At 38.9% G+C, this 24,687-nt stretch overlaps 1 protein-coding gene across 4 annotated transcripts in view; it reads right to left on the bottom strand.

Moving 5' to 3' along the window:
* ATP2B1 (ATPase plasma membrane Ca2+ transporting 1) overlaps positions 1-24,687 on the bottom strand; it is a 123,971-nt gene that overhangs the window by 60,437 nt on the left and 38,847 nt on the right. For all 4 annotated transcript variants that reach the window (XM_059402363.1, XM_059402365.1, XM_059402366.1 and 1 more), the window contains exon 2: positions 8,574-8,999. In XM_059402363.1, the coding sequence (XP_059258346.1) occupies positions 8,574-8,781 (208 nt within the window). In that variant the 5' untranslated portion in view covers positions 8,782-8,999. The remainder of the gene's footprint in view (positions 1-8,573; positions 9,000-24,687) is intronic.

Genomic DNA, 24,687 nt, shown 5'->3' with positions numbered 1-24,687 from the left:
CCAGTTGGACTTATGTTTGCCTGTGGTGGCTATTATTCTCCCTGGGCCTATAAATGCGGGCCTATCAACAACTAGTGCATATCAAGGCAAGGCCTTTTAAGATCTGACCATGCCCCTAACTTCTGACAATCCAACTAAGGCACCTTCATTGGTCAAATTCCCGGTATTTACATTGTCAAATGAGAAAGGACCTAGCAGGAGGCTTTCATGATTTAGGATTCACTTCCTTAACAGGGCTGTATTTCCTCAGTCAGGAGTACATGTAAACAAGAATATGATCAGAAATTTTTCCTTAACTCTTGGAGATATTGCAGAATCAGTTGTCTAGACAATAGCTGCCCAAAAAAGAGCCTTACACTCTCTGGCCAAAGCCGATAACATGACAGTCCTTGATAATTGTTTAGCTGAGCAAGGAAGAGTCTGTGCCGTGGCCAACACCACCTGCTGCACCTGGATTAACACTTCTGGGGAAGTTAAAACTCAGTTACATAAGATCATTGAGCAACCCACTTGGCTTAAAAAGCACATTGACCAGCCAACCTGGAATTTCCTAGTCAGCACTAGGAGATTTGGTGGCGACAGCAGGACCAAAGGAGAATTCCAACAGCTCTGGGGACAATGAGAAATTCAAGCGTGGTACCCTCAAACCCCTTTTGGAGGTCAGTCCTTCCTGCTAGTTCTGAAGGTCATGAAAATAACGTAGCAAACAGAATGCTAGCTCAATGCTCTCAGATGATCTCATGTTCAGAGACCTGATAAGATATGAATCTATGAATGGGAAATGCATGAGAGCCCCTCCTTCATATCTCCCCTGTTACTCAGATGTGGCCTCCCTGGTTTCCACTCGCTACTTAGTCCCCATTCCCTCATCCTCACATGGAACATGACTCCTAGAGAAAGGTCCTTCCAAGCACCAAAAGACACAAACAGACAAAAGTATTTCCATCAAAAAGAACCACCTAATGCTTAATCAGTGATGCTTTCTGAGAAAGATCTTAATCAAAACGGGAAAACATGAAAACGAATCAAGAAAATCTAATTTAAAATGTAGTGGGGAAGCCATGAAGGGACGGTTCTCATGCACGTAGCACTCATCTCAACTTACATGACCAGCAGGAAGGAGGAAGATTTCCACATGCCTCAGTAAGGGCCAACTGCCCACCACTTGCAGCCAGTGAGAAACCACCATAACCTCGAACTCCTGTTCTTCTCCAGTGGAGTCATATTCAAAACAACCCTTCTCAATTTCTTCCTAACAGGTCGTCTCCCCGCTTTGTCTCCTCAGACTGGGCTACAGCTTGCCATAGTTTGCTTGTCCTGAATGCCAATTCCCCTGCTACTTTCAAACAGACTCATCTTTGTTTAATTAAAGTACCATTTGTTTTCTTTAAGGTTGATAGTCTCAGCATTATCTGCTTTTGGTCTGGATTTACCACTGTGGGAAGTGAAGGGCGCAGGGGGCAGGGGAGTCTATTTGCATCCTATGAGCAGATAATGGCTCAAGAGTATTGTCTATATATTTGGAAAAGACGTAAAATTCAAACTTTATCACAACTTGATGTTTTATAAGAAAACGAAGCACCACAACTTCTGCGACGAATAAAATCATGTGTCAGTTTAGGAAATGAAAAGGGTAAAGTACTGGAATGTAGGAAGCAGAAGGGCTTTACCGACAATCACGGCTACGACACAGCAAATACCACAGTCTTACCAATTTCTGTACGTGTCTCCGTGTGTGCATGTGTGTGTGTGTGTCTATGTGTGTGAGAGAGAGAGGGACACAGTGGTGGTAGCAGCCGCCCCAACTCATCTAAGTAAAGGCTGCAGGGAAACATGCAGACCAAGAAAGCATGTGAAAATTTATGTTTACTTGCATTCTTTTGGGGAAACAAACTAATATGCTCAATTTCAAAAAAGGAGATTGCTCCTCATTTGAGGCGTCACTGGTCTAAAGTGAAATATTCACCTTCATTTCCATGGGCCAGTCATTGTGATGGCCACTAAGTAAGCCGACAAAGGGAAATGAGTCAGACAGCATGCCTTTCTCTTGCACTCGCCCTCAAAGAATTCCTAGTTTCGTGGGGCAAGCTGACAAGTAATCAGTTAATCATGGCAAATTGTATTAAGTATTATGACGGGGGTGGTGAGGTAGTATGGGAATATACAAAGGGAGCTAGAATCCAAAATTTAAAGGGTTAGGGACAGATGAGGAAATTCTAAGGTATCTAATTTGAGGTCTTAGGAATGATTAAGACATAGGGCACCTGGCTGGCTCTATGGGTAGAGCATGCGGTTTGATCTCTGAGTTCAAACCCCACACTGGCTGTGGAGTCTACTTAAAAAAATAAAAGTAAATAAAATTAAAGTGAATAAATGGAGTAGCAAGAACCCCACTAGGCTACTCTGTACCTTTGTTCTTTTTTTTAAAAAAAGAAGAAGAAAAAGATGGTATGTAAGAGACCCAGAAACAAGAGTCACCTTGGCACAATAGTTTTTAAGAAAACTGCAATTCTGCTATGCTCAAACATTGAAGAGAAGAGCTGGGAAGAAAAAACAAGATAAGAGAAGTAAGCAGGGGTCAGATCCCCCAAAAGATTTGTTAACCTAAGCAAGAGGTCAGAACTTCATTCTAAGGCCAATGCAAAATCACTACTAGCTTTAAGCAAGGAAGTGCCAGGTAACATACAGGGAGACAGGAAAAAAACACCTGAGTCCACTGTTATCTCAATTATCATAAATGAAGTCAGTCCTCAAACAGAGGAATGGGGATGCAGACAAGCAGATACCCTCAGGTTAAGACCAAGTTAGGAGTTAAAATTTCTAGGTCTTGCTGACCAACAGAATGAGAGTGGGTGCAAGTTTCCCGCCCAAGTCCAGGCCACCTAAAAGATGGATAATGGTTTCAGTGGAAACGGGAAAAGGAGAGTGTGCTTTTAGAAAGCAAAGTATGGAAAGGTTGAGAAAATAAGAGGTCTATAACAATTCAGTTTTCAGGCCCGAAGTCTGGGGTAAACATCTGGACTGGAGCTACAGATGTGGAAACCACCAGCATCCAGATGATGTGTGCAGTCGTAGAAGTACATGGCATTACCAGAGGAGTGTCGATGATGAGGAGTGTGTGGAGAGGAACTGAAACCTGAGGCCCACCAACATCTAAAGGAAAGCACAGCAGGCTGATACATAACTGGCCAGAGAGGAAGAAAGCCCACAGAATTTAGCATCATGAAAACCAGAACAGAATGGTTTAAAAAGGAAACACAGGGGTGCCTGGTGGGCTCAGTCGGAAAAGCATGCAAATCTTGGTCTTGAGGTCATGTGTCTGAGCTCTACGTTGAGTATGGAGACTACTAAAATAAATAAACTTTAAAAAAATAAAATAAAAAGGAAAAATGTCAACTGCACTCAGAAAACCAAACTTAAAAAAAAAAAAAAAAACCAAAACTCTAATGCTATGCTACTTCAGGCTCCATCAAGGACAACTTTAAGTATGTGCAACAAAGTTACAAGAGGTCAGTGTTACTACATTCAAAAAATTCATAAGCAATGAAAACTAGTCACCTGAACAGGTATTAAATTAAATGTATAATCTTCTATTAGAGCAGCGATAAATTTCTAGGACAAGGTCGCGCAGGATTATCAACATAAAATGCTTGCAGGTAACTCTACGTAAGTATTAAAATACATGTGGCTGGCATACTGTGGTGATGGAAATCCTTGCTGAGTGCCTTGAAAGAGCTGTGCCAACCTGTACAACCAAGCACACCCATCAGGGCATCAGAGGATTCTTGTGGTAGCCTTTAAGTCAACAATGAATCATACTGGGCAAAGGGCTGATTTTTTTTTTTTTTTTTTTTAAAGTATGTTCCTAAATGTGAGTATTAGTGTTAGTATGTTACATCATGAAGACCTGGTCAAAGCACACCATTACTAACAGCCTTACTTCCAGGAGGACAAATATCAACTGCCATCTGAAACATTATGGAAACATTAGTCATCCAGGGCAATCAATTACTGTTGACTTTACTCTGCTTCCTACCCCATAACTCTTTTTTTCTTTCTACCCCTGTTTCCTTTTCTTATTCCCTCTGCTTTCTTTTCCTCTTGCACCTAATTTTAGCAACTACCACTTAAAAATTTGTCTCCCCCTTGTAAAAATAAGTCAGGGATTGTTTGATTCATGAAAGTGTATGCCCATTTACTTTCCTGACCCTTTAGAAGGCCACGAAGCCATCCATGCCTCTTACAGAGTTATCCTGCTGTCCCAGACTTTAATTGGTAGGCATTCACTGTTACCCTTTATTTAGTGCGGCAGTACTGAATGACATGACATGCTACCAGCATAGAAATCTGCATTCTAGAAATCTCATTATTAGACAGTCCACTCTACCATCCAATTTAAAATATAATATAAATAACATAGGAACACACTAAAACGGGAACAAATCCCAAAAGCTAATTTGGAAATAAAAGGATCAAGAAATGGGATTTACAACAGGAATAAGGAAGTCACTATAGGAAAACAATAAAGATAATGAAGAAAAAAACCACAAGGATAACTGCATGCAGTTAGGATGCTGTAAGGAAGTAATTTCGTTGTAAAGTATATTCTCGGATTCTGAGGACTCCAAGAAATAACAGTCTCCATTTCAGTTAACCTCAAAATCTGTACTTCCAATTCTTTTAAGAGTTAAAGATGGTTAAATTTTTAATATGAAAATCACCTCTGGCTCAAAACACTTTCTATCGATCAGTACACATAAAGTACACTTCAAATCCAGTTAAAGGGATACTCCGCTGGAAGACAAGCAGTAAATCAGCAGGCCAAGTGGGGAAGTTCACAAATACCAACTTTCTGAACAGGCAATATTTTAAAATGACTAACTGATCAACAGAAGCTTTATTAAATAACTCAAAATTATTTTTTCACCATGAAATTCCTGCCAACAAAAATTACTATTTGAGAAGACAGAACACAGGTACCTTTTTCTCAAAACTGTTTTGCAAGCTGCATGAACTGAGCTTTTCAAACAGGTAGCACGGTACAGGGGTTAAAAGCATGTTCTCCGTGGCGACCATGTCAAGGTCTGAATCCCTACTGTGGCACTTATGAACTGTGAGACTTTGGGTAAGCCCATTAACCTGTCTGTGCTGTGGATTCTTTGGTTGTAAAAAAGGGTAAGGTTGTTTTGAGGATAAAATGAGTTAATATTTGTAACTGCTAGCAACAGCCAATCTGACACAAAAAAGTGTTAACTATGTGTTACCTTCTTTTTATTTTAGCTGTGTTTCAGAAATGCCTTCAATTGTTCTTCCTCCAGACTGGATAGCAATCTAACAGCCACATCCTCAGTATCTCTGATTTTCCTTCCCGGCTCATTTTTTTCTCTTAAGCACACATTGCTAATACATTACATGTTTAGCTGTCCTGTAAATTTGTCTCCCCCTTGTAAAAATAAGTCAGGGATTGTTTGATTCATGAAAGTGTATGCCCAGCGGAGAAAAGTAGTAGCCTCCATGAGCGGACTATCCCAGCAATTCTAAGGGGCACATATTCTGACACTGTATTAACACTGTTGAAATTGGGATGTAATTTAATTATACACTTACAATTATCTTACAGTTAAAACTGCCAACACTAGTTCTTTTCTTTTAGAGGGTATATAAAACATATGGCAATTAACAACCTAGATCTGATGAAAGACTATATGTCAAGGAATGATTAAATGAAGTACTAAAGAAACAGCTAAACTTCAGTTTTTACTTAATCAAAATTTACATTCTTTTTTTTTTTTAAATTTTATTTATTTGACAGAGATCACAAGTAGGCAGAAAGGGAGGCGGGGGGTGGGGGAAGCAAGCAGGCTCCCTGCCAAGCAGGGAGCCTGACGCGGGGCTCAATCCCAGGACCCTGAGATCATGACCTGAGCTGAAGGCAGAGGCTTAACCCACTGACTGAGTCACCCAGAAGCCTCCCAAATTTACATTTTTTAAAGAATCATTTTAGTCTCACTTTCCCTGACTAGAAGCAGGTTATACTAACAGAGGAGTACTTATTGTCTGGATCGTTTTCTTGGGCCTACAAACTCATAGCTGATTATCCCTGATGATGATTTATTTATTATCATTTGCCTAGCTGATCAGTGACAAAATGTTCATTAGCTTTCTGAATAAATTATTTCTAAATTAAACTAAAACTACTCCTCTGGCAACAATATGCCTATGAAGCCTGTGGCGGTTTTTCTTTCACCCTACAACTGTAACACAAATATGCTTAAAATGTTTTTTTCACTTTTTTAAAAGAATATTTCAAAATGACAAACTGTTCATATTTAACCAGTGAAGACAAAAGTTGGTGCAAATTTTAACAAAAATCTGTAATACGAGGAAGAAGCAAGAATTCCCCAAGAATAAAAGAGGGGAAAATATTTCATGTATTCATTTGACAGCTCAAAGCAGCAACAATGCACATCAAATTTTGGGCGGTAAGTGAATTATTTCTAAGATTATCCACAGCTTCCATCATGTAGTAAGAAAGGTGCATAACCATCACCTCCCCAAATTTTAAAAGTACTGTAGTAAATGCAAAATTTTCAGTTAACTTAAATAAACAGCCAAAATCAATGTAGGATTACTGCCCCAATAACAACACAAAAGAAAGTCCAGTGCAAACAAATGAGAATCACATCTATTAAAAATGAGAACTGACCATACAGGGGTGTTTAGTTACCAGAAGACAAGAATTCTGATTAACTAGTAGCACTGAAATGCAAAAACATGGTTGAGGGGAAGTACAGTTAAGTGGTTTGAAGCTGAAGCTCAGTATCACTTTTATGAACAAACTATGTTGTTATATTGAGGGCTTTTTAATGGTAGCATTTCTTAACAATTTGGTGAGCATGAAACATCCAACAATTAGGTGTTAGGTTCAATGTAGAAAGTACATATAGTTGAATTAATGAATCTACCAGCTGAGAACAGCGTATCAATGTACAAATCTCTAAAAGAGATATAAAGTGTGCTAATATTTCAAAAAGGGGTTTGCATAATGAACAAGCTACAAACTTTGTCAAACTATCTATTAAAGTCCATGGGTCTGTTCCTGATTCCTAGAATTTACACCAACAGGGATCCCTGCTACCTTAAAGGTACAGCAATATTAAGGAGTAACTAAGAAGCCCACATTTCTAGTAGTTCTGACTTAAGGAAAAGATCCAGAAAATACAAAAGATTTAACAGTCCTTGCAGGAAAAAGAACATACTCCAAGTGATCAAGGAAGCCCTTTTCAGACATGTGTGAATATGGATACTGGCTTCCTCAAGATTATGCCACCTCAGAAAAAATATTTACCTACCATTAAAACAATCAAGAATTCAAATAGCAATAATACACACACACACACACACACAAGTTTAAAGAATTTTTGATGTGATTTAAAAATTTCTAACACTTTCGGAAGTAACTTTTTGCCATTACTTTAAATTTTATCACATATATTATGGCATGGAATAAGATGTTTCCAAAAAAAAAAAAAGTTAAGAAAAACATTTTGGGGGGCACCTGGTTGGCTCAGTCAAAAGAAAATGTTACTCTCAATCTCGGTCGGGGCTGTGAGGTCACACACAAGCCACACGCTGGGTGTAGAGGGTTACTTTTATTTAAAAAATAAATGGACTAAAAAAAAAAAAAAAAAAAAAAAAAAAACCTCTGCCTAATTTCTCTGGAACTTGCTTTGGAATATGTACTAATATACTTTAACTTTTAACATTAATACTTTCCCATCCTTACTAAAGTATAATCACCAGTCATCATTATGTATCTTCCTTTGTAATTTGGAAAAGCCTTTCTGAAACTTCCTAACTGTAATTTTCTTTTCAACATGATGAATGTATAAAAAAGGTCACCTATCTCAAACCATTTCAAAGGCCATAATTCAATGAAGTTATAGTGACTTTTCTTGATTCTCATAAAGAAATTACTACAAATTGAGAATTATGAAACCAAAGATTTCTTTGAACACAGGGAAATTGAACATAATTCTAAGACTTGAAAATTAGTTTTAATCAAAGGAACTGTCTGCTAGGTTAGAAAAAAAAAATTGGCTTCTAATCTACTCCATTTGCTTTAGGACCTTCTGAACTAATTTATTAAAGTTTAGGTTAAAAACAACTTGGTCCGCTACTGGCAGTGACAACTACTTCAAGCCACCTTATAAAATGAAGGCTAAGTGAGCAGGGTTTATTTCCACTGAATCCCCCGGAGGCTACCCAGCTTGGTTCCATTCTCTATAGCTCCAGTGGAAAAGCAATCTTGTTACTGTAAACAAGCAGCAGCAATATGCACAACAGTACAAAATATTTCCTCCCACCAACTTAAATATATACATCTGTAACATTATTTCCTGATCTAAAGTTACTTTAACTGCACCAATCTGAGAGCTAACCCACTCACCTTAATGTCACTAAAATTATGATATAATCATACAATAATATATATATAGAGAGAGGTTTATTTATGAGCCAAATTCCTAGTGCTCTCCATACAAACAGCTAAAAACAAACATAACACAACTCACCTTCATTGGGAGAGGTTTTCAATCTGCTACAAATGCCATAAACATCTCCATAGCTTTCCTGTATTTTTCGTAATGCATCTGTAGACCTGAGCTCCATGAGAGCCCGCAGCTCTGCGAGCGTGATTCCAAAGTCTCCGTCATGATTAGCTTCCTTCAAAGAGTTTTTTACTCCACTATATGCAAGTGAATTGTTTGCCATGTCGCCCATTACAAGAATAATTTATTAGGAGGAAAATGTTTCCCAAAAGACTCTAATTTTCACTTGATGTATTTCCAAGATGAAAATCTTTTAAATATGAAAGTCTTTCTTAAACCAAACACTCATTGTATGATTTTGTAGAGCAGCATCAACAGCACTTCCCAGAGAAGTATCTTGACCTTTGGCCCATGACTTGTTTCTTCATATCAATCATGAGATGTACACATCTGTAAGATAATATTTAAAAGTTAATACAATCCCTCTTTAATAGCATTATGCATACAAGTATATTTTCTAAGTATCATTCAAGCAGCTAATCACAGTGCATGTTTAATTACAGAAATATTTTAACTGTAGTCTCACGCCTGTAAAGTGTTTTGCATGACAAAATGTCGAAGTATAACTCCTAAATAAAATTGTATTTCAAGACACTAGATCTCACCATTATTAAATGAAAACACATTTCACATGACTGAATTTTATGTTCATTCAGTATCACTGTTATTAACAGTTATCACTCAGCACTTACATTCCAAGCACTATTTCTTTAAACTTATTCTCTCATTTAATCATCACAATTTAATCGCATGAGGTATTATTATTCCCCCTCTACTGAGAAGAATAAGCCTCAGAGAATTTCAGTAGCTTCTGCATAGCTAACGAATGCCTAAAAAATGGATGGGCTGGGATGTCTCCAAACCCATGTTCTTTCTAATACATGGAACCTTATTTCTAAACCTTTCATACAATATAGACCCTGAAAAGACAAAAACACAACAAACAGTAAGCTCTCCTAAAGTCCTCCTTGGCCACTCTGCAGCACCACCATCTTTTGGCTTTCTAAAACTATCTTCCACCATGATTCGGTCATATGTCATCACCTCAGGTCTTGCCTTGAAACACCTACCCCAAGAAATTCTCTACCCCTTATCATTCTTTGTCATTACTCTACTTCTTTGCCAGCCTTTATGATCTAAAATTACCTTGTTCATTTATTTGTGAGGCTTGCCCATTAGTACATTCTGGGAATCTAGAACCGTGCAAGGCACATGGCAGACAACCAGTGTTTAAGCCATGAATGGATGGATTACTTTAATTTCCCCTATAATACTTTCAAGTTCTCCTTGTAATCTAAGCCTCCTAAAGATGTATGTTCAGCTCTTGTCTCCATCTACGTCCTTTAACCATCTCAATGTTAACATGCTCAACACTGGTGTCATCTTCTTTTTTCTTTTTAAGGATTTTATTTGAGAGAGAGAGAATGCACACACATGTTCACAAACAGGGTAAGTGACAGAGGGAGAGGGAGAAGCAGGCTCTCTGCTAACCATGGACTCCAATACGGGGGCCCAATCCCAGGACCCTGGTATCATGACCTGAGCTAATTGCAGATGCTTAACCAACTGAGTCACCCAGGCATCCCAGCAACACTGGATTCATCTTATTTCCTAAGCAGAGAACTTCCTTCCTGAATCACCATTGTCCTCCTCACCTGGGCTTGAAATCCTAAGTTATCCTTGATTCCATCCACTTCAGCTTCAGTCACTGAGTAAATTCTTCCTTTGAAATGCTCTTTTTCTTTCTGATCTTCGAGTCCCTTCTTCACAAGTTTTAATCACTACCCCCCAGGTTCTCTTTCATTCTAATTTCTCCTTTATCCAAAGGTGTGCATTTTGCGGCTACATTTTAGTTTTTAAAACAGGCTTCACATCACTATACCTAAACTTAAAGGGTGAAGAAACAGTCCCACTGCTCATGCCTATTTAGCACTGAAACCTAAGCTCTAATTTCCCTATTCATCTCTCTTCTTCCTCACTCCCTCAAATACCCCACTCCCTCAAATACCCCACTCCCCCATATTTAATAAGATGTTCAATGATTGGAAACAAGATTACTGGCAAGTGCAATTAATCTTCATCTATTAAACTGTTATGAGGATATTTACAAATCATGGTATGTGGTTCTCATACTTCCATATGCATCAAAATCTACAGGTGATTAAAATACAGATGGCTGGGTCTCACCTCCAGAGTTTAAATTCAGTAGGATTAGGATGGGTTCCATCATTTGCTTTTCTAACAAATTCCCACGTGATACAGATGCTACAGGTCCAGAGAGCATACTGTGAGAACCAGTGGATAGGAAAATGGGTTAAAAACTCTGAATTCATACTTGGTGGCTGAGGAAAATTTGCTTGCCTTGGGTTAAATGTGCAAGGATGTGACAGCTATAGATTCTCGAAGACATTTTTTCATTGCCTGCTTCCTCCCACTTCAAAAATTTCTCTTGCTTGCCCAATTATTACCAATTTTACTTATCTCAGAAGCAAAGTAGGCTGCCTCCTACTCACCTATCAATTATTATAATAACCTGACTCCAAAAACTAGAGAGGGTGCTTATTTGACAATCTCCCTGACTTTCCAAATCGAAAGTTTGCTGGCATCCGAGTTATCACACCAATCTTAAAGTAAGTTATTGTTCAAGAGAAAAAAAGAATTAAGATTCCTAACTAAGTCTGTGTGTATGTCATCAGTCTTCTGGTTTCCTCCACAAAGAGGAATTTTCCTCAATGGTAGCTTCCTATCCCATCAATTGCCACGGAGGTAAAATAAGCTGCCTCACAGATTTTCCAAGAGCCACTGGACATATGTAGTTTCTTTACCTTTCTACCTTCTTTGGGGAGCCAGATTTCTGCAAAACTCATACATTCTGGTGTGAGTTATTAGGGTAGGGGCAGACCCCCAGATTAAAAAAAAAAAAACAAAACAAAACCAAAAAACACAGAAACCTGCTCCTGTTCCAAGTGCCTGGGGTGGGGTAAAGAACCGATTAGTTTTGGATTCAACTATAGAGCTTTACTGCTGTCACACAAAACCCAAATCTTCCACATCAGCTTCTGACAATATTAAAACTAGTATTTTATTCCTCTCCAATCATCTTTCGATGAGGATAAACGGGTATTACGTACGGGGTTCTCTTAAACTTTTCAACAATAAGGACATATAATAGAGCTAGGACCTGAATTTCTATTTCTGACTCAAAAGCCATGCTCCTTCCACTATATTGCCTCTACTTTATGTCTTCACATTTATTAGGGTCAAACAGAAACTGTCCTAGGTCAAAAACAGTCAAATAATGCCAAATGTACCAATGTATATAATAAAAGCAGAATTCTAGACACTGTAGCGGATATTTGTTATCTGCCAACTCAGGATCGTTTCCCGCACTTTCCAGCAATAATTCCCACTTTTTGTTTAGGGATCTGTCCTTCCCGGACTCTCAAAGCAGTCCCCATGTGGTTCCCTCCCACATCCAAACATTCCCCTGGCCACAACTGTAACCAGTTCAGGAATGTGCATATGACCCAACAAAGGCCAAAAGGGAGGAAGGAGGCTTCTGCTGTGACTCTGGGGGAGAGACTTGTCTCTTCTTACTGAATTTAAATCCAAGATGCAGAAAGCCTCTGCAAATGGATCCAAAAGGGAAGGTGAGACAGAGGGAGGAAAGGGGAGAGGCAAGGAATGTGCCTGTCAGTGCTGGATCACTTGAGCCCCTTGGTCAATCAGTGTCTCAAGTCTGTCTGAGCCCTTGATTTTCTTGGTAATTTATCAATAAACTTCCTTCTGGGGTTGAGTTTTGTGCCACTGTGCAAGCCACGTAGCTTTGATGAGTGCATGATTACCAGTTATGTCCAGTTCCCCCACTGTTTAAAGAAAGAGAAATCCAAGCAAAATCACCAAATGCAAATGAGCCACTTTCCAAAAAGTCTACTATTTGAATTTACAATTACCTACATGTTCTATTTATCAGGCTATTGTCTATTTGTAGATTGTCTATCGTCTCCTCCACTATTTTCCTCCCTATCCACTTTCAACCCTCCATTCACCAAACTAGTGGATTCACAAAAATGCGTAGGACAACAAAAAAGTTTAGTTTTTTTATTTGTTAGCTACAAAATGACAATTAAGACGGGGACACACTGTTTGGGACTGAAATATGGGACTGAAATATAACAGAATGTGTAAGATGTTTTTGCTTTTCTGTGCTGTCTAAAAGATTTTGATCTTCCATTTGGAAAGTTTAAGGAGAAATGTTACATGGAAGCTGAAGACCCCAAAGAGAGGAATTTTAAAGAAAACACAAAGGGTATCTACGGAGTTCTTTTGGTCTATATAACTTATCCCTGAATCACTAGATGACATCGCTGGTCAAACTACTACTGGTAGTCTTTGAGGGATTATGAAAAAAGAAAAGAGGTAGTTTCAGACTGCAGTTAGGCAAAAACAGTTAACAGTTTTCAAAAAGAGGGATTGAGATGGATTCCAACTGATACATAAGCTTTAGTAGGAATGAGCAGGGCCCTCCATAGAAGACCGAAAAATGACTGTGAGGTTCTAGTAATGGACGAAGCTTATAACAAGACACCTTTGTTAATTACAAGTTCAGTTCCTTCTTTCACAAGAACACTTGACTTGTGGATCGTGAAATGGTTGTATGGATGTTATCTAGACTCAACAAGGATAACCACAAAAAACTGCATATCAGAAAAACTCCAAGAAACACAGGGCAACAGGTAAGTAAGGTATGGAATGAAATACGAAGCTGGATAAAATTCAGAGCTCTGAAAGCATTATACAGTAACATGAGACTTTTTCCAGACAAAGATACAAAATATATGTTCCTATAACTAAGTGTATTATAACAAAGAGGAACAACCTGCAAGGCGTTACTAGGTTTCTAATTCCTGACTTCTATACCATTATTGATGATTCATAAACACAGAAGTTATGTTTCCCCAATCTGTAGATGGCTTAAAGCCGGTTAAGCCAGCAAATGTTAGATGACAGAATCGGGATTCAGAAAGACAGGTAGGAAGGAGAAGTAAGTGCATTGTCACAAAGTGCACTTACTTGATGTTAGTTAACATAATGTAAGTGCTTTTCACTGGGCCCCCAAAGAGAGTATGTTCTTAGGCAGCAGTGACAGAAGCCTAACACTCGTAAAGATAGGTAACAGACTATTCTGCTTCATCCTGGACAACACACATGAGTAAGATTACCGGCTCGTCTATAAAAATACATTTACAAAAACAATACCCACCTCTTTAAATGTGTTAATATCCATAAAACTATTTGAACTTAGCCTGGCACACAGTTAATGTTTATAAACGTTAGCTATTTTTTATTGTTAAGAATATTTACCCTGCTCTCCTCAGATGAGGACTGCCCAGACAATTCAGATGAGGAATGTTTAAAGAAGTAAGATTTCTAAACCTAGAGGAAAAGAGATTCTCATGATACTCTAAAACGAAAGAAACTCTGCTATACAGATAGAATAGGAAGACTGAATGTCTCAAAACGAGTGATGGATGAAAGACTTTTATTTGTATTATATATAACAGGCCTACTAGGTCAGGAATGAACAGCCAGGGTCTACGTACTCTAACACAGTTAATAATAAAGAGAATGTTGAAGAATCAGGAAACCAGTGCATTGAAGAAATGGAGGAAATCTAGTCTAGGGGAGGAACAAGTTGTGACAGCAAACTTCAAACATGTGACATTCTACAGTGTAGAAAAGGAACCCGATGAATTCTGTGGCCCACTAAAGGACACAAGTAGAATGAAAGGAAAGAAAGCTACAAAAAGGTAGTCTTTGGCTACATAAACCAGAACTCTGTAACAAGTTATCAAAATTTGAAAAGGTCTGTAACAGTTAATTTTAAGACAACATGACTGGATCAAAAGGAGCTCAGATACCTGGTTAAACATTATTTCTGTGTGTACCTGTGAAGCTGTTTCTAAATGAGATTAGCATTTGAACAGGTAGACCAAGTGAAGCAGACTGGGGGCATCGCCCAATCCATATAGGGACTGAATGGAATAAAACAGTGAGAGGGAATTCATACCACCTCTGAGCTGAGACAGCAATCTTCTGCCCCCAGACTGAAAGTGACACCAGTGGCTTTCCAGGGGCTTTAGTTTGCAGAAGGCACATCGAATCCCTCAGCCTCCATAAATGCCTGAGAAAATTCCTCGTAATAAATCACTCTATGTGTCTATTTCTGATTGGTCTGTTTCTCTGGAGAGCCCTAACTAATAAAGGGCCTCTGGGTCAGAGGACACTCCTTAGACCTGGAGCTGATCATGCAAGATACTGGAAGAATTATATGGAAGTGCACTCAATACCTAAAGATAACCCATGCCCTTTTTTGTGACAACTCTAATCTTTAAAAACCCATTCCTACTTTAAAAGGTGACTCCACTGGCCTAATAAGGCAGTAAGCATGCTTTATACACACATACAACTGACTTCCTGTTCAGCACTCTATTCTCCATTGATTCTGTTTAGCTTTTAAAAATAAAGACTCCTTTTAGGCAAGATTACTTCAAAGACAACAAACCCCAGGGGGAAAAAAAAATTCTTCCTTGAATATAACGTATGAAAGATTCCATCAAATTTGAAGATCTGCTAATTGTGATCACAAGCTTACGAAAGTCATGTAATTAATTTCAACCCTAAATTTAAACAAACTGGATATAAAACAAAAGTAATATATTTGTTAGAAGCAAATCCTTTCATTTAAACTTTAATTTCTCTCTTAAAATGTCCTCTGAATCAACTAGCTACAGATTCCCGAGTATTCTTAATTTTTTTCAAATCATTCCAAATTCACAATGAAATTTCAAAACATAAAAAGTTGTAGTCCTAAATCTTACTCTTCAATTTTCTAATACTTCTATCATGCGAGTAAAGAATGATACATAAACTACTTCAGTACATGAAATTACCCTTGATTTCATATACTCTTTCCCAAAGATATTCAAACAATTTTCTTAAGGATTCCATACTGAAATATCTCAATGAATGTCTTTGGGTTTTCATTTGATATACTCAAATATTCAGTCAAATCTCCATTTACTAGCTCTAATACATCTCAGTAAATTTTAAAAACCAAAAAATCAGTATTTACAAAGGTTCTTAATCAACAACTGATTTTATAGGATCACAAATTATAGATCTGGGGTTTTAAAAAGCTAAAGCTAAAATACAGATTATTTTCAATCACTTAATAAGAGAATTAATTGTTAAATTTCTATGTCAAAATAAAACACTAACCATAAACAAATTTTAAAAAGCTAACATTCTGTTAAAAAATGGTTACAAAGAAATCATAGAATTTAACAGATGAAAAGGATGTTGACCAAATCTAATTGCTCATTTTATAGCCAATGAAACCAAATATACATAATCTACTTCCAAAAAGAATAAAAGATGCTTATCAAAAAAGAAAGCAAACATTAAATACTCACAAAATCATTAAAAAGAAGAGTAAAAGACCAAATTTAAGTCATGGGATAAATCATAATGTACATGTTGTAAAGAGGCTACTAGCATGGACAAAGATGTCACTGTACTTCAAAGTGGACCACATTTAACTGACAAAAAGCTAAAAATTTGCTTTGGAGTGCAGCCTTTCAAAAAAGAACACTCAAGAATCTCCATTTTCTTAGTTTCTTTGTTTTTTTTTTTTTAAACATAAAAATTAATCCAACTTCCTTTGTAGACAAGTAGTTGTGAGGAGAGGGATAACCAGCTTTTCTAGCTGTTTCTCACTGTGGCTGCTATTAGCATTTTATTAACAGCACTATCTCATAAACCAAGAAATCCAGCTGGGCCCACACTGCCCCACCCTACCCCATTAGATAATAGCAGTGACCTTCAGTTCTCAGGCAGGACAACCTAAAACTCGCCACCTTAAATGTCCCCTGGAAGCTTGAACTGCTTAACTGCTGTGTAACTAAGCCTAAATTTCAGCCCATTAAGCTTATATTTTACTTAAAGACAAAAGCCATGCCTTATTCATCTTTGATCTCCATATCTTACCAAGAGGTACTATGATCATTCAAAATATAGTCACTTTCTAAAAAAAAACAAAAAACAAAAAAAAAAAGAAAGAAAAAAACCATTATCCTGATTCACACCCTACAAATGTAAAGTCTTCCAACAAGTAAAACAATTTTTAATTAGAAATGATAAAAATGTATGGTAAACTACCAAATATTGAAGTACTGCCTTGTAGCATCAGATTAATGGCAGAAAAAAGAGCAATGGGCTCTCAATCCTATGCATATCAAAGAGCAGATAGATCAAGATCATGAACGGTCATGTTTCTTTTACAAAGTTCTGTTATGCTCAAGTTATTTCATTAAAATGCTCCAAAGAACCAAGGGATAACTCAACTTGAATATTCTCTGAACTCACATTTTTTTTACTTTTTTAAGAGGCTTAAAGAAAGCATACACACTGCACAAAGGGACATAAAAGACTATAAAGCCTGTTTAGAAAAGTTATTTATATCAGGTGAGTAAAGAATGATAGATAAACAAGATTAAACTCAACAAACATGATTTCAGTTTTACAGAACTGATGAAACAGAAAACAAACATTGTCTACAGTGTCTGATTTATTAGTCTCACAGGATTCATAAATACCGTCGCTGCGTCTGAGTTGACTGAAATTAGTCTCTCTCCCCTCAGTAAATTACTTACCATCTACTAGACTCTTCCAGAGGCACAGACTAAGTACACCACTTTGAAGGGCAAGCCACAGCTGCTGCCAGTGATAAATTCAGCACCAGCACTACGGCAAATCTCTCAGGGTGGGCAGCAAGTAAATGAGAAGAGGAGAGGCACTAATTTGTTCTTCTAGTATAGCTTTTATTGCACAGCAGCAATGACTGGTTTACCTCTCTGTCCTCCCCCAATGAACTGTGAACTCAAGGCAATTTGTGGCATTTAATTTTAACCCCTAGCACTGTCTGAAATATGGTAGGTACTTAATATCTATGTTTGATCCTTAAGATAAAAATCAATTTGAAAAACAGGTTTTTTAACAGTAAACAAGGTCAACTTAGAACAAAACCTGATAACCCTACATTTAAAATAATATGCAAGGCATGCAGGGTTAGTCAGGGGAAAGTCACGGCATTCAAGGACTTTCAAACCACCTTGATATGTATGTAACATATACAAACGTTCCTTTCCTTTAAATCATTTCAGACAGTATTAGTTAAAAGGTATTTAAGACTTTCCAATGAGCTATTCAAGGACTGCTACATAGCAATGATTCTCAACCAAGGTCCTAGACCCTTGAAGCTATGAAAAGTAATAATGCTGAGTTTTAATATTTCAATATGGAGTGATACATTTACTTGAAAAATAGTTAGGATTACCCATACTAAATTAAAGTATTACCAAAACAATATGGTAAATCAGGTCAGCAACTACCTCTATGTAAGACATAAAAATCTTACCCAGTTAGGGTCACTGGATAAGAAAATCCTCAACTCTGAATCTACCATCCTTTCTGAAATTTGCAACTTCTACTTCATCTTCAAGATCAACCCACTTCACTCTAGGTTTTTCTCCTGGGCTGCACTGCAACTACTCTTCAAGGTGACCTGGGACTTCTCTTGTTCTAAATCTAAGGGACGTATTCCAGTCCTTCTTATCTAAACTACCGACAACCTCTGCCACCAGTAACCACCCTCCCCACTCCCCCTCACCCCCTGAAATGTTCTGCTGCCTTAATTTCTCTGATGCTCCACTTGCAACCCCACCACACTGCCATCTCTGGCTGCCTGTTTTCATTTTCAACGTTTGTCCTATTCTTGAACAAGTGTCAAGGGAGTCAATGGCGAGGGGCTGGGTGGTGCTGTCAGCCTGACCGTAATTGCTTTCATCTGTTCTTAATGAGAGCATGAGATCAGTTTAGAGATAATAGTTAAAATTTATTTGCATGGGCATTTACAAGGTTTATTTTTTTGTCTCTCTCATAGTTTAGAATTTCACAATTCAATTAAAATGGTAAAACCACACTATAGCCGTCTGGCTCGGTGCAGGTGTGAATAAAATCACCTCGTTTCCTTTTCCTAGCCTGAAACCCAACTCCTATTCCCCACAGCCTTTAGTTTATAAAGAAATATGTCAGCCCAAAGCACAAGAGATTCTATAAATTGATGATTCATCCCCCTCCCTGGGACTGTAAGACAATTACTCTTGCTTTTGATAGCACAGATTATTTGTTTATGCCAACAAAGTACTTAATTAAACAGAGCATGTGATAAAATTTTTAATGCGACTGATCCAAACACAGATATCCTGACGTTCGCTCTAAGCATTTTTGCTTTATGGTCAAGTGTGTTGGAGTCGTCATATCCCAAACCCTGATGATACCCGTATCTCGTACAAGGTTGTTCTAGTTTTGCAAAGTTGCATTTCCACAGTAAGAAACCACAATCCTTCTGAATGCACCACATCCAGGATAAACTGGCAAAGTGCTGGGTCACATACTGGATTTTTAAGATCATTTCCATGCTAATTCCACAGACTTCAGATCAGTGGTTCTCAAACGTCAGCAAGCCTCAGAATCCTGGGAAGGACTTGTTCAAACGAGATTTGCTGCAACCCCCTCACCCCTGCAGAGTTCGGAGTTTCAATTCCGTGGTAGATCAGGGGTGGAGGCCCAAGAATTTACATTTCCAACAGCTTCTCAGGCAAGGGAGATCCTGATGCTACCACTGAAACAGCGTGGACCACCAGGCCCTGAACTACGGCTGAGGAACCAACTGTTGGATTATCACCTTCATCCAAAGTTCCCTGTCAATTAAGTTATATAAGCAAATTACTCACGGCTCCTCGCTATGTTATTCTCAATTTGCATGAACAATTGAAAGCAGACCATACTCTAAAAATATTCTGTGAGCTGTTACTTTAAATTGCTTTGATTTTTAATACCAAGTATACTGACAGCCACTAAAAATAATTTCTTTCATTCAAAGAAATAGGGAGATTCATACTGTTTCATTTTGAGCATGTAAAATGATTTTAAACACCTAAAAGTATTAAATTTTAAGACATTGAACAGAGAACTATAATTTACATACCTACCTTCTCCTACTGCCTCCTAAGTAAACTATCCTTTGTCTTCTCCTGTTCTACTGTTCGATTTAGGCATTTCAAGAACGCTCACCCTAACCATGACAGTTTCCTAGTAAAAGGGAAGCCTTTCAAAAGCTCCAAATTATGGAAAGTTCATTTTATATAATCCTGTACAGCTTACCACTAAATGTAAGAACATATTATATCTCCAGTTATATATGAGAACGAAATGTTCTATCATTTTCTAGTTTCACTGGTTTGAGAATCTGAGCTATAGTCAAGGAAGAGATTTCTAAATTAAAACAGTTTTCCCCCCTTCTGTTCAGGAGCAAGAAGGCAGTATGAACGCTTGAATGTCACACCAGCTGCTCTCAGCCTACTCCGTCCTTCCGAGCTTCTATCCTGTCAGTTCACAAGAACCTACACTTACATGCTTAAGGAAACAGGATGCTCATTATGTCACTGAACGAGCTCACAAAAATAAAGCTAGCAATATTTAGGGAGGCAGAACTCTTATCTGTAAATTTAACATGAGCTTTCTGTTTTCTTCATTAAAAACTGTAAATTTCAAGGATTTTTTTATCCCAATATTTAAACAACTGAATGCAGAATTAAGGAGAGACACTTTCCCATGTCTTTATCTTCTTTCTCTCTATTTACACAGTCTGAGAGCTGATGGTCTTTTGCAATTTCCAGCTGTAGTTACTAAAGAACAGAGCAGTAAATCAATACCCACTTTCGCAACACATTCAAAGATTCTGGTAGAAAAATAAGGTAAGCTGTATTTTAAGAGGGTGTTAGGCAAGAATCTTAGAGTTAATTCACCAAAGTGCAAAGAATAGTGGAGATCAAGGAACGTGCTGAACCACAAGCACTCCATCCCATCACCCCGAGGATCCTTCAAGCTGGTTTCACACAATTCCTGACCTTCATTCCAAGACTTTGATTTGTACTCTGTGACTGCTCTTCAAGGGTAGAACCACACATTAAAAAATCATTATCATTTGGAACTGTCCTATTTTCAAGATTCTTCTCCAGTACAACTTATCTCTGTTTCTTTTCATTTACACAGAACCCTATGAACACATTCTGACCTCCAGGCTCAAAGGCAGTCAAGACCCCTTCTGATCATACTTGCCTCCCTAAAAAAGCTAAGTTCCCAATGGTCAGTGACTCTGGTTTTGCTCTTAAATCTCACTTCTCTTTTATCCTCCCACTAACTCCCATTCCGTTAATTAGCTACCTCTGAACAGACAGACCGTCTGGCTGAGCAACACCGGTTGAAATTTTTAAGACTGAGTGAGTTCTTAGTTCCACTGGAAACTTATATATCCCATATGATCCACTGATACATCTCTGCCTTCCCTAGCAAGTTCCTCTTTCTCTTCCAAGTCTCCTAAATTACTCCAGCTCTTGTCTCCACCAGGCCAGGAGAGGTCTCCTCCTGACACCTTACCTCCTCGTCTTTGCAAGCCGCGGTGACCCACTGAGCACTGGCTTGTTCACTTAGCCTAACGAATATTCAGATACACTCTATCACAAAAAAGGTGCCTCCCTCTCATCCCCCCAAATAAGCCTCACCTGGATTCTGTTAACCAACCAAGTGATCCTTCCCCACCCCACCCCCTTGCCACACCCCTTGATAAGGTCCATTCTTATTGCTTCCTGGTCACCCTTTCACCTTGAACCCCAGCAAACGGAATCCATCCTCAACAGTCCTGAGCTGGCTGCCTGTGGTGACTGATCTCCGGCTGCTTCTCAGCCCTCATCCACCTACATACGCTTTTGTGTCATTTGCTAGTATTCTTGACTCTCTCCCTTCTGTCGCTTACTCTGTCCTCTTAAGGCCTCCCAGAAATCTCAGCCCACATTCCCCCCTCTTCTTTTTTTTTTTTTTTTTTTAATGGCTGGTTGAATTATCAGTCTTTTCTGTGCAGAAATATTAGGCCAGATCTCCTCATCTACTGCTGGTTCAAGTCTGGCCATAAGGCCAGTGCCAGGAGATGGGACCATGATGGCAGGGTGATGTTTCAGGCTACAGGAGGCTCAACCCACAGCAATTTGGGAGAGAGTACTCCTCCCTGTGACCAGTTTTACCTGACAAGGCTGTGGGCAGGGCACTCACAGACCCAGAAGGCTCATCTAAGCCCACCCCGGGTGACAACCTTGTTACCAACCTGCCTGTTGTCTCACCAGGAGATGACTCTTCCCAGCAGGAACTGGGTGAGCACTTCTGGATACCTAGCACCCCAAACAGACCCGGGGCTCGGATGACACACCCAGGGAATGACTGTAAACCAGAACTGGACCAAACTTGGGTGTGAAATTCTCAGAGACTGTGATTAGTTGAGAAGGAAGAAAAAGGCCATTCCTGCTGCCAGAACAAAATACCACAGACTGGATGGCTTAAGCAACAGAAATTGATTTCTCACAATTCTGGAGCCTTGGAAGTCCAAGATCAAGGTGCCAGCAATTTGGCTCCTGGTGGAGGGAGGGCCCTCCTCCTGGCCTGAGGACAGCTGTCCTCTTAAGAGCCATGTCCTCAACGGTCTCTTCTGAGCCCTGGTCCAGGACTGGGCTCACTTATAGGGGCTCCTCTCACTACAACTTGCTGTGATTGTGGGCAGAGTACATTAACCTCTTTCTGTGCCTCAGTTCCCTTTCCTCTCTTCTCATTCCTTCTAGTCATTGTTCCTTGATTTCTTTCTCTCCGCTGAAATGTAGGCGCCCTGGGCCTTCTGAACTCTGGGAGTGAAGGTCAGTTGGGAGCCACAGCTGCCTCAGGCAGTTAGGGGAGAGATCTGTTTGGGTGTGAAAACCAGATTCTCTGACTTTCCAGGGGAGTTTCCTGACCACGGGTGCAGGGTGATGGGCCATGCTCTTCACTAAGTCAGCCCCTATGTTCCCACCAGTCCCTGCCCCAAAACAAAGGTCCCACTAGGGCTGCCCCCAGGTGCCCTTCCTTGACTTTTTAAAATCACTACTATGCCCTAAGTGAGGTTATCATGCCGGGATCTATCTGCAGACCTCTCTTCCCTCTTGGCAGTGATACCACATGATGACCTACATCTAAGGCCTTGATCAAGCTCTAGGCCTATGTTTTCAACTGTTAACAGATATCTCTATCAGAGTATCTTAGAGCACAAACTCAACCACCAATATTAAACTTATCACAGTCTGTCCCAAACCTGTTCTTCTCTGTGGAGTTCCTGTTAGTTCCAAACATGTCTCAGTAAGCCCTAAGTCCAAGACCTTTTCTTCAAGGAGTTTACCGACTAAATGAGGGATAAAGACAAGCATGTAAGTAACAGTATTAAGTGTTACAGAGAGAGCATCACAAGAGATTTGGTGAATACACAAAGGATAACGTGTTAAAGGGGTATGTGGCCTCAAGAAAGGCTTCACTGTTCTAAATTGAGGCAGAAGGGGGCTGGGGTGGGAAACATGTATAATTTCCTTTTGTAGCATTTGCAAAAAGTAAAATGAAGGAACGAACAAAGGAGGAGACTAGATGGAAGGAGTACTTTCAAGACAGTGAAAGATCCTAGGCGGAGTCTAGTCTATGAGCATCTCCCTTCTGCAGAGGTCTTCAACAGAGGAGGCGTGGATGGGGACAGCTTCTGCATGGATGTCCTGTACCAAATCTGCAAACTTGTCTCACCCATTTGTTGCCATACTGCTCTCAGACTCCCTACCTCCTTTTTGCTTTGGACAAGTTTCAAATAGCAGTCTCTAACTGTCATTTTCCCTAATGAATTTTGCCTAAGAAAAGCTGGCCTCTTTCTTTTGCCTTTCTATGAACCTCTCCTTCAAGGAACAGTTAAAAGGCCCTCTCTGCTGGGATCCCATTACATGGAATTAGTCTCTTTCTCTCTGCATCTGTAGTCTTTTTCAGATACTACAGCATTCAGTGTGTACTATCACAATTTCCTGTGTGCATGGCTTTCCTTCTGACTGAACAGTCAGCTCTGAGGGCAGGATGGTTTGCTCATTTCTCTGTCTCCTGATAACGACACTACAGCAACAGCACCTTGTCGTGGAAACTACACTGGAGCATGTGTGGCAATGCACTGAAAAGAGTGGTCCTTCAGTAAGGCCCATGTGGGTGCCTGCAAATGGGCATGTCCACTCCAGAGAAACAGAGACTCCGCCAGCACTCATGTGGATGCCCAGATCACCACTGAACAGTAACTATTTAGCAGGGCCACAACGTCTAAGATGTTCATTCCAGCACTTTCCTGTATTTGCTGATTGACCTCGGGCAATTTACCCAGTGTTTCAGCTTCCTCATTTGTAAAATGGGAATAACACCATCTACCCTCTTCATTTATTAGAGGTTTAAATGAATTAATACATGAAATATCTTAAAATCATCCCTGTGTCTTAGTGCCTGGCACTTAATAGTAAACACTCAATAAACTCTATTTGTTATAATTAGCAGTAGGAGATTTTAAATTAGTTTCCAATAAACTGTCATATTCAGCACATATTATTCAATATTTAAGTTAGCCCACCAATACAGAAGATACATAGTACACATCTGTTAAATGAACAGAGACATTTAATTCAATATTTCAATGTGATTTCCTTACATTTAATGACATCTAATGGTATTTAAGAATTAAAAAGCAAGAGGGCTGTATCACATATCCAGAATTTTGTAACAGCTGATCTACAAATTAGATTTAGTCTATTTTTAAAAATAGGAGAGGGACACCCCAGAGAGGAAAAGGTTTTCTTACAATTAAAATTAGATGATTAACTGTTGAAGATTCTTAGAGACTTAAAAGTAACAATTAAGAAAATTAAACACCAGCCTAGAAAACTCTCTGTGACACAATATTCATGGAGAAACACAAAAATACACATCTATCCAATTATTATAACCATGCAGAATTCACACACTAAATAAATAGACATGAACCAGAAAATAAGAGGAGAAAATTAGCTAATTTGTCAGAGTAACCTACAGA

Source organism: Mustela nigripes, chromosome 6 (genome assembly GCF_022355385.1).
Source record: "Mustela nigripes isolate SB6536 chromosome 6, MUSNIG.SB6536, whole genome shotgun sequence".
Taxonomy (NCBI): Eukaryota; Metazoa; Chordata; class Mammalia; order Carnivora; family Mustelidae; genus Mustela; species Mustela nigripes.
Note: the sequence above shows the minus strand (reverse complement) of the source record. Positions and strands in the feature narration are given on the sequence as shown.